The sequence below is a fragment of the Chanos chanos genome, chromosome 6, assembly GCF_902362185.1.
Source record: "Chanos chanos chromosome 6, fChaCha1.1, whole genome shotgun sequence".
Taxonomy (NCBI): domain Eukaryota; kingdom Metazoa; phylum Chordata; class Actinopteri; order Gonorynchiformes; family Chanidae; genus Chanos; species Chanos chanos.
Window position 1 is genome coordinate 24101914 of NC_044500.1, and position 11187 is coordinate 24113100.

The following is an 11187-nucleotide window of genomic DNA, read 5'->3' on the forward strand; positions in this document are numbered from 1 at the left end:
TGTTCCTGTTAAATGTCCCATTTCTGGTTTATAAGGTCCTGGACATGTCAGCAGGAAGGAGAGTCACTGGTGGACACAGATGAAAGGGAGTGATTTATTCCGCTACCCTTCACTGAACCTCCGACATGTGACCTCTGCTTCATCCCTCTGCATGTCACACACTGCTGAACCGAACTGCAGCAAGACACTTATATGGGCAATCATATCTCAGTTGTCAAACAGCTTTACAATGAGAGTCCCACAAAACCACCTGACTGAGCTTCTGAAAGTTCTGGAGAATATGATGGTATGACATTCCACGTAAAGTGTCTGATGGAGAAGTTTCACATGTAGCATTGAGCTGAGTCGATGACTGAAATAAGGTACAGCTGTGTCCTTTAACAAATTTTTATTTGTCAACATGCTCTAATAGCAATGTGTCATTGTAGGGACCCACATCAGCATTAAACACAGAACCAAATTTAGACTGGGGAGTATCATGACAGGACACTGTGTGTGTGTGTGTGTGTGTGTGTGTGTGTGTGTGTGTGCGCGTGCGTGTGTGCGTGCGTGCGTGCGTGCGTGCGTGTGTTTATTACTGTAAAGCTCAGCTGTAGCTGATGTGAACACACAAACAATTCATTCCAACATTAAAGTTATTGAGATGCAGCTGAAACCATACCAACATGTAAATAATTTAGCTGCAGTTTCAATTGTTGGTGCGTCAGCCACAAAACCTGCAAAATTATTTTTTATGTTAATGGGAAACAGGATTAAAAATCATGACAATGTATACAAAAAGAAAGAAAGCCTTGATCAGAGCAGAGGAACAGTCATTGCAGTTTTAAACTCATTAGTTGGGACAAATGGACAGTTAACAGAACAGTGGCTAAACCCACAGAACAATGGCCCTTAAAATGACCCCACATCAGACCTCTGATCAGATCTGGACAAAAACTGAACTTCACAAACCTTAAGCGAGGTGTGTGAAAGGGCTGCCAAAAATTTACAGGAGGATTTGTGCACTGAGCATTGGAGAAAAGTTATGTGATCTGATGAAGTGGTTTGTTGGGAATTGTAGGCAGACTCAAACCAAGACAATGAAACAATGCATTACAGAAAAACTAAAATGTTAATGTGAATCACAGAGGAAGGAAAATACTGTACTAGATTTCATCCAGGACACATGCTGAAGTAAATCTGTAGAACAGATTAAAACGCTCATTGTCTCATCAGTTCCCCATCACATGGTAGATCCATATAAGATTTAGGCCTACTACATATTCCAAGCATGACTAAAATATTCATTTACCATAGATAAGTGACAAAGAGAGCAAGAGAGTGAATATGTGTGTGTGTGTGTGTGTGTGTGTGTGGGCTGGCTGGCTGGCTGGCTTTGCCATCAGCAGGGTGTTGTGACACGTCTAGTGCAGTTTGCTAAACGAGCCATTGCATGTAGGGATGCCTGCAATCTCCCTCCTTCAGCCTTTGCCGCTGGCCCCCCCCTCAGCTGGGGTCCAGAAGCAATGTGTAAGTCTTCTGTGGTCAGTACACAGCCTCTCCCTCACCAAGACTCCTACTATGCCTCCTCGTGGCAGCCCACGGTAACTGGGGTCTCGCGACCCCAGGCTGAATTAGTAGGAGATCTCGGAGCTGCAGTGGTCCCTAAAGGTACTCCACCAACCACTGCCCCACTGCCTCGTGGGGAAATCTTGGGAGGTACGATGGAAGGGGAGTAAACCCTGAGTTCAAATCTGCAGTTGGGGATAGGCACAGGCGGAGTCCAGCAGACCGGACCACCGGCAGTCCTCTGCAGCTCCAGCCAGATGAAGGTTGTCATGAGCTTCTCATGCCACTGGAAGTTTGTCTGGCGGAGTCAAGATGGTGGGAGTGAGGACTGCGCACCCACACCCTCACCCTAATCCTTTCCCTGCGCAAGCCCCTTGCTCCACCCCCCCACCCCATAAGTCCTGTGGTGATGTGGAATGGCGGCAGGCACAGGCCAAGGATGTGGCTGGGAGTGTCTAGCCAAACCATGCACACAGGCGGCAATGGAGTGATGGTCGTTGAGATCGCGGGATGGAGCAGCGTGTCTCCTCGGCAGCTTCCATTGCGTTTGAGCAGCCCCACACTGCTCACCCCTGAAGGGGATGGACTGGAAAAGGTGGTCAAAAAATTGTCTGCTCCCCCAACTCTGGACAGTAAGCTGCACCCGTCAGAGCATCCCTCTCTGCGGGAGAAGAACAAAAAAAGGAAATATTTACTTGCACATCGCTTCATGGAATGTTCGCACACTCCTGGATACAGCTGAAACAACGGACAGACCCCACCGTAGAACAGCACTTGTAGCCCTGGAGCTTGTGAAGTATAACATCGACATCACAGCACTCAGCGAAACCAGGCTACACGGTGAGGACTCCCTGACAGAAGTCGGTGCGGGCTACACCTTCTTCTGGAAAGGGGTTCCTGAAGGCACACGCCGCCTTCATGGAGTTGGCTTCGCAGTGAAGACCCAACTACTGCAACGGATCCCAGAATCCCCCACTGGCATCAACGAAAGGCTGATGACATGGCGCATCCCTCTCACAAAGCGACGCTTCGCCACCCTCATCAGTGATTACGCACCAACCCTAGATACAGAACCTAACATCAAAGAGGACTTCTACAGAAGTTTCGACTACATCATCCAGAAAACCCCATCCACAGACAAACTCCTACTCATGGGAGACTTCAATGCTAGAGTGGGCACAGAGCATCTCACATGGCGACAAGTCCTAGGCCAGCATGGAGTGGGGAAAATGAACAGCAACGGGCTCCAGCTCCTCTCCCTCTGTACAGAACATCGCCTGGTCATTACCAACACCATCTTCCAAATGAAGAACAGGCTCAAAACCACCTGGCAACACCCCCGTTCAAAACATTGGCACCTCCTGGATTACATCATTGTCTGTCAAAAGGACAGACAGGATGTTCTTATTACCTGAGCCATGCACGGGGCTGAATGCTGGACTGATCATCTAATGGTCAGATCCAAACTCCTCATGGACATTCCACTCCATCACCCAAAGACAGCCCCAAACAGAAAACTCAACCGCACAGCACTGAACAACCCCACCACCACAGGCAACCTCCAATGTCTCCTTGCAAAAAACCTTGACCAAGTTCCGGAGGAATCCGCTGACTGGTCAGCTGTGCACACAGCTATCCACAGTGCAGCCTCGGAAGCACTTGGTCTGTCAAGGAAACATCACCAGGACTGGTTTGACAACAACTCCAATCACTCCTGCAAACAAAACATGAAGCCCATAAAGCTCTCCTGTCTAGCCCTGGATCCTCCACCCTGAAAGCCACTTTTGCTGCGGCAAGAGCTGTGACCCAACATGCTCTCCGGATCATGGAAGACACCTGGTGGTTGCAGAAGGCACAAGACATCCAAAACCTTGTAGACTGCAATAACACCCAGGGCTTCTATGATGCCATCAAAGCCCTATATGGCCCCAGGAAGCAAATTATTGCCCCTGTCCGATCAGCAGATGGGAACACTCTCCTCAAGGACCGTCATGAGATCCTTGGCCGCTGGGCGGATCACTTCGAGACCCTCCTTAACCACACCAACCCCGTTGATCTCCACATCCTCAACAAACTTCCAGATCTCCCACCAATCATGCACCTTGACACTCCGCCACAGTTCTCTGAAACCCGACAAGCCATCAGGGGCTTGAAGAACAACAAAAGTGCAGGACCTGATGGCATTCCAGCAGAGTTGCTCAAATATGGGGGGTACCTCCTCACACGCCGCCTACACCTCCTGATCACAAACATCTGGAAGTCCGAGATCCTCCCTCAGGACTGGAAGGATGCAAACATTGTGGTCATCTACAAACAGAAGGGGGACAGAGCAGTTTGTGGGAACAGCCGTGGAATCTCTCTCCTCTCCATCGCAGGGAAAGTACTGGCAAAGATCATGCTCAACACACTAGAGGAGCACATTTCAGAAAGTGCTCTCCTGGAAACACAATGCGGTTTCCGGAAATCCAGATCCACTACTGACATGATCTTTGTCTTACGGCAGCTGCTAGAGAAGAGCAGAGAACAGCGCAAAGACCTGTACATAGCCTTCATCGACCTCAGCAAAGCCTTCGACACCATAAACCATGAGATGCTCTGGAAACTGCTCTCCAAACTTGGGGTACCAACCAAGTTTCTCTCCGTCTTGCAGCAACTGCATGATGGGATGCAAGCCAGAGTCCTCACAGGAGGACTCCAATCAGAGTCCTTCAAGGTCAACGTTGGGGTGAAGCAAGGCTGTGTCTTGGCACCAGTCTTGTTCAATCTCCTCCTCTCAGCCATTACCCAGCTCTTCCACCATGCCCTGGGAGAAAGAGATGGAGTTAACCTGGAGTACCACCTTGACGGAAATCTGTTCAACATCCGACGACTCCAGGCCCATACAAAGACAAAGACGTGCTAAATCTGTGAACTCCAATATGCAGATGACTGTGCTGTCTTGGCACATAGCCCAGAGTCCATGCAGCGTGCCCTAAACCCAATCTCCAGCCTACACCAGTCCTTCGGTCTCCAGATCAACATTCACAAAACTGAAGTCATGGCACAGCTCACCATCCAACCTCCTTCACCTCCTAGTTTCCAAATCAATGGTGTTCCTCTCAAAATAGTTCACCAGTGCACCTACCTTGGCTCTACACTCTCCTCAGACCACTCCCTTGACAGTGAAATAAACAGTCGCATCAACAAAGCCTCGTCAGCCTTTGGGTGACTCCGCAGAAGGGTTTTTGAAAACAAAAACCTGAAGGTCAGTACCAAGGTTGCCGTCTACAATGCAGTATGTGCCTCCACTCTGCTCTATGGGGCAGAAACATGGACCCCATACAGACGGCATATCATAAGCTTGGAGGCCTTCCACATCCGATGCCTTCAAAAAATTCTTGGGCTGTCCTGGGAAGATCGAATTCCCTATACTGAGATCCTCTCCATGACCAACTCCATCTATACGGAAGCAGCAGTAGCTAAAAAGCGTCTTTGCTGGATAGGGCATACAATCCGCATGCCTGACCACCACCTACCCCACCAAGCCCTGTATGGGCAACTCAGCGATGCAAAACGGGCTGCTGGTGGACAAAAGAGGCGCTATAAGGACTATACCAAAGACCTCCTGAAGCGCTGCAACATAAACCCCACCCATCTTGAACCTCTAGCACTCAATAGAACGGCCTGGCAGGTCACCTGTACCGAGACAACCAAACAAATACATCACACCATCCAACAGAGAAGGACCGAAAGACGTGCCCAGCGACACCAACGGGCAGCCGGCATTACCCCAACATCTGGGCTCCCTTGCCCCACCTGTGGGTGAGTTTGTGGCTCATGCATCGGCCTCCACAGCCACATGAAATGGCACCAGCGTCAGCTGCGCCGAACCCCCCCCCCCCCCCCCCCCCCATCCCCCGGAGCAAGCGTCATCATCGGACACGATGAACAGCTAAACGTGTGTATGTGTGTGTGTGTGTGTGAGAGAGCGAGAGAGGGTGAGGGAGAGGGGGGGTAATGCTGATTCGACCTGTTTGAATGGGTGTACACTTGAGCAAAGTAAAATATTGGCTAAATTACACAAAAGAGTAAAACAGTTGTTAGAACCCCTGTAGTCCTATCTGTATTTCAGCAAATTTAGCCAACTCTGCCCAAGCCTCACGGATAGTTCGGCAGGACCAAACGGCTACTCTGCTGTCCATACCCGAAGTTAAAGGTGGGTCAACACGGGTGAGATTTTGCTGTCGTAACATTTGTACATGTTGTGAGATAAATGAAGCATCATTGGTGTCTGATACATTTTGATTGCATGATCAACAGGCACAAAGGGAAAGCAACAAAAGTGGAACCATTTTAACTATTAAATTTTATGAATGATTTTTATATCGTTATAAAAAAAAACAACAGTTGTTCAAAACATTCGGCAGTTCACACGCAATCGGCCGACAGCCAGTAGGTCTAATTTTGCAATATAGTCTGAAACCAGTAGAAATTTAGGTGTATCTCGAATTCTGTGCAGTAATTTTGTCCAGACTGTACAAAGTAAGCCATGTAGTTTTCACACTACGTGTTTCCATGTGATACTGTTGGTTAATCCAAAAACCAAATTGTTTAATTTAGCCAAGATGCTGATGTGGCGTGGCCTGATCTGGACATAATGACAGCGTCTCTACAGACTGATCTTAATGCAGATTAGCGATTCTATTTACAGCCTTTTCCCGATACAACCACAGGACAGGTGCTCCGAGTTGGTAAACATCTAACGTCTCCATGGCAACTGGGGGCCGATCCCCTGCCATAAACAGCCTGATAAACCATACAGCGAGAGAGAGAGAGAGAGAGAGAGAGAGAGAGAGAGAGAGCAATCACGGTAAGAAGTATCAGAGATCACAGTGTACATGCACAGAGTGAGATACTAGCCAAGTGCCCACCTAATTTACACATTTACACACGCCTCTGAGGAACACACACAAAGATTGCTTTATTTCTTGCTCTGTAACAGATTTGTTTTGTACAGCAAATTCTATAATTTGATGTGACATTTTAAGATAAGCCACCTAGCAGGATAAGGAAATCAAAGCCAAATGAAATTCTCTGTAACAGTCAATTCCAGTAAGATTGTATGTAGTTGCTCTCCACTGAGTAGGAGTTAATGTCAAGGACAGGTTTGGAGCACTTGGTGCCAGTGCTGCTGGCCCTGTGGGCACATTCGTCACTGTGAGTATTGCAGGTACTGCAGTGGCAGCTGAGTGCCACAGGGTAAGTGAAGAATGGGTCGGCATGCAGAGGGCACCCAGGCAGCACAGCTGTGCGGTACTCCACTTCCTGATACGTACAGCCTTTCTGAATGAGGAAACGCGGCCCCAAGAGCTCCTTTACGTTACTGTCCTGTATGTCACACGCACACGCACACACACACACACACACACACACGCACGCACATGCACGGACACACACACACACACACACACACACACACACACAATACACACACACATACAAACACACATGCACACACACACACACACACACACACACACACACACACACACATGCACAAAAGCTGATGTATTAGCATAGGTGAATCACCATGCAACATGGAAGAAGTTCATTCTGGCACTACATGATAAACAGTCAGAGCTGGCTGACTAAGGAGATCAGAGCAGGTGCAGAATTTAGTAAGAATTATTATTTATGATTATTGCCAACAATCTGTGGCAATCTGTTGCCACAGATCATTTTAGTTGTTATTTTTAAGTTATTTTTAAAATAAGTCCATTCTCAGCATTGTTCTTTTCTATCTATCTATCTGTCTATCTGTCTATCTATGTTATATATAATGTTATGTATGTAGTATAGATTAGAGATTATAGACTGTGCTTTGATTAAAGACTTTGTGGTTTCCTCTGCTGAATCCATGACACTGACCCTGGAGAAGCAGAAGCCCATGCAGATGGTGGTGTTGATGGCCACACAGTAGTCACACTCAGGCCTCTCGGCAAACAGAGTGTAGGGCGTTGGGCTGCACATGGGCACAGCAGCTCTGACCAGAAGACCAAGCAGGCCACCAACAAACAGGGCAGAGGAAAGCATTTTAGACTATCTCTGACACACTGGACAAACTCTGAAAACCAAACAGCTCTACAAGAAAAAGACAAAGACAAAAAAATAAGGTAAGAGTGCTTACACACTTAGAAGTGGAGAATAAAGTGAACATTTAGCAGAGGAAACTCAAAATAAATCTCAGCTTCATGTTGTAAACTTGATCAGAGTACAATCTTCATAAAACAAATAGTTAATGTTTTGCTATTGATGTAATAAAAACAGCACCAGAATAAAGTGGTCATATTGTGTCTTTATGGAGAAATTTCCATTGTTTAAATGTTTATAGTTAGATCTAAAACATGGAAAGCTTCAAGATAACTGCTTGTGACAATGACCTCTGCTCAGATAATGAATAACTTTTTACCAGCAGCAATGCACTCAAAACAATAATGCTGATAAGGTTCGACTGAATGAGAGAGTGATGACAGATCAAAAATTGGTCATGTTGAGAATCAGCAGAAAATAATTGTCTCAGATTTGTAACATGGTGCATACAAGAGTAAACATCCTCTCATGTCTGACTCACCTGGATGATCTGGGGGTGTACTGACCTGCTGATGTGGAGTATCTGCTGTTTTTATATCTACAGTATAATCCTCTCTAATCCTTGCACTTCCCTATTACCCATCACCAAAAGATAGAATGTATATATGTATTGGCTTTTACCCAGATAAGCTCAGCATATGTCCGCGGCTGACTCTCCACTCATGCAGGAAAGGACTGATTCTGTAAAACAACCATCTAGACCACTTGCCACTGAACTAAGATCAGCTTTCTAAGATCAGCTACTAGGGCCTGAGTTACAGAAGGTCTGGATTCCTGGAATGCCCTTGTTTTCTGGGGTCTGCTGGTCCATCCATGGATTTTTTTTTAATATGTCATTGATTAACTCTTTATATTAGGTAAATATCTCTGTTATGCTCTGTGTAATAGAAATTCAACCCACAAGTGTGTTCAAATGATTGGGCAAAATGTATACTTTGGTAAATAATTAAATAGCAAGGATTTGAGCTTTTAATTCATTTCTGAATTTGGAAAATGAAATTTCTGAAGCAATTCATTTGGTGTAAATGAAATACAAAACCTCTGTTACTTTTGCATTTGTCACAGTCTTATCAGAGCTCTAAAATGACCTCCTGTGTTATAATGCTCGCAGAAACCATGGAAAAAGATAAAGCAGGAAAAAAATGTCCTTTCATCAGCTGTGAATCAGTTAGAGGAAGATTATCTGTTGTTCAAAAATAGATTACTTTGATGGTATGTCAAAGATAAAAGGACATACTTAAGATGAGGAGATGTTATCTCAGTCAATAAAACAAATTGTAAAGCCATCTTACCAGCCAGGCCATTGGCTGTCTAACCTATACGCTTTGAAGAAAAAAGGGGACCTACTTCTAGACCTTCCGTTCAGCACTCTCTAAAGTTCAACTCCATTTGAAGAATGGCATTTCCAACTCAAATGTGTCAAAAATCTAATCTTGAGCTGATTGCACTAGGTTTTTCAGCTCTATCTATACATTCAATGCACTATTTACCTAAAACCCAACAGTGACATTGCAAAACTTGAGTTCTATTATGTTTTTCAACTTCAGATAATCCATTACCAACAAACTCTATGTGAATATTATATTATCATTACTAGAATATTTATATTTATCTAAAACTATCACTGGGGTCGGTCACCCTGTATACTATTGTAGTCTATATAAAGAATGTGATGTAATGGATACTGTGGTCCATGCAGGTTCGTACTGAATCTGATGGCTGTTTGTCTGAGGCAGGGACTGTGTGAATCATCTCCTTGCTTTTCTCAGTAGAGGAATGATTAACTTCTCATAATTCAATGAATCACTGATATCAAACTTCGTTTTCTCTACCAGTTACATACTGCCTGCTCTCAGTGCAGCACCCTCACTTCTTTATCAAATTGTTTTCTCAAAGTTAATGATTCTTTAGGGTCACCATTGTTTCTGGTCAGACTATAACCATGTGGAATCTACTGCTACAAATGCCAATGGATGGATTTTAATGTGAAGGACAGTTACCATAACTCATGTCATTAAAACTGTACTGGGCTCTTATCAGGATGCTTTGGATAAACTCTTGTTTATCTTTTTCCTGACCTTGCTTGCTTTACTGCTCACCAATGCTCAATGTTGTGCTAGCAGTCACAAAACCATTTTGGTCTCAGTCTTCAACCATACTCCTTTAGCCCATCTTGAAAACATCTTCATTTTGAGCTTGCTCGATGTTGGTCTACAACAGAATTCACTTGGACAGTCTTGACTGTAATTATACCATTCTAGTCAACTTTCTTTGCTGTCAGCTGTTTGATCACGCTCATCTATTTGTGTATGGGGGAGGAAAGCTGTGTATGCAGAAAAGCTGTCAGCTGTTTGATCACGCTCATCTATTTGTGTATGGGGGAGGAAAGCTGTGTATGCAGAAAAGAGACTCAATGTAATTTACTTTTGGTGGTGGATCTTTGATGTCAGGGTCTGTTTCGGTTTCATTGGTTCTGAGCCCTTTGTGAGGTAAAGAGCATCATGAACAGTACAGAGTACCATGACACCAAAACTATCTCGGCTTTTCCAGGAAACTGTACCGTTAATGTTGAAATACCAACTCCATCAAACTTTAAAGAATACATGCTTAATTTACCAGAAAATCAGCATTGTGTAGTGACCACAACATTTTATGGGCTTGCTTCTTATTGAAAACCTTTAATTTCCAATGAGTTAGGTAGTGCATAAGTATATACCGAAGAATATCAAAGATTTGGAAATATTCTGCATGTGGGAATGAGTAAAGACCCTTTTCAGAGTTCTCCGGTCTCATTAAACATTTTAGAGAAAGGCTCAGCACTGGGGGTGGACATACAAAATGCTAACAGAAGGGATGTCTGTGATTATCACTTTATTTTTTAATCCAAAAATGATATATTTGATTGAGTTTGATTCAATCACAAACTACATCAGCTGGAAAATTACAATATAAATGAGTATTTGCAATGTTTATTTTATATAGTATTTTTTTGAAGACTACCTGTAATTTTTGGAGGTGATAGTGTAGCTCCTCCTCAGTGTCATGGTATTGGAGAGCCCATACCAAAGCCATGAAACTGTTATAATAAAGGAACACCTCTCTTTATGACGGCACTGAACGACACTAACTTCTGGCCTTGAGGGATTATTAACTTAAGTTTCCCTGTGTGAAGTACAGACCACAGAGCGTTTCTGTGCATACCTCCTGCTACTGAGTGCTATGATTTCCTCCGTCCTACCAAGAGAACAGGCACAGCAAGATGTACAAAGCTGTCTCACTCTAAACGAAACGCTGGACCGATCAGACTTGTGTGTCACCTGTGGGATATCTTCAGACATTTGCTTCTTACAGGGATTTTGAGCTGGATATAGAAGTTTTATTTTTATCAGTTAACAAGCAAATTTAGGCCTCTGTAAACTGATTTGTTGCACAACCTATTCAGCAAATCCAAGCATAGTGTTAGGAGGTTAGTGAAGTTGTCAGTGAGGTTGTGAGCTGAGTGTGTCTGAA

General features: G+C 44.7%; 1 protein-coding gene across 1 annotated transcript; it reads right to left on the bottom strand.

The window, feature by feature from the left end:
• Positions 1-6630: 6630 nt before the first annotated feature.
• On the bottom strand, positions 6631-7620 carry tshba (thyroid stimulating hormone subunit beta a). The gene is made up of 2 exons (XM_030777527.1): positions 7456-7620; positions 6631-6915 (listed from the first exon to the last, which is right to left on the bottom strand). The coding sequence occupies exons 1-2, from the start codon at positions 7618-7620 to the stop codon at positions 6631-6633; spliced, it is 450 nt and encodes a 149-aa protein (XP_030633387.1).
• Positions 7621-11187: the final 3567 nt, after the last annotated feature.

Bases quoted from the DNA above. Each gene is read 5' to 3' on its own strand.
- tshba (XM_030777527.1), bottom strand. From the start codon at position 7,620: ATGCTTTCCTCTGCCCTGTTTGTTGGTGGCCTGCTTGGTCTTCTGGTC. The intron at 6,916-7,455 runs GTCAGTGTCATG...TGTGACATACAG, and splicing joins TGGGCTTCTGCTTCTCCAGG to GACAGTAACGTAAAGGAGCT.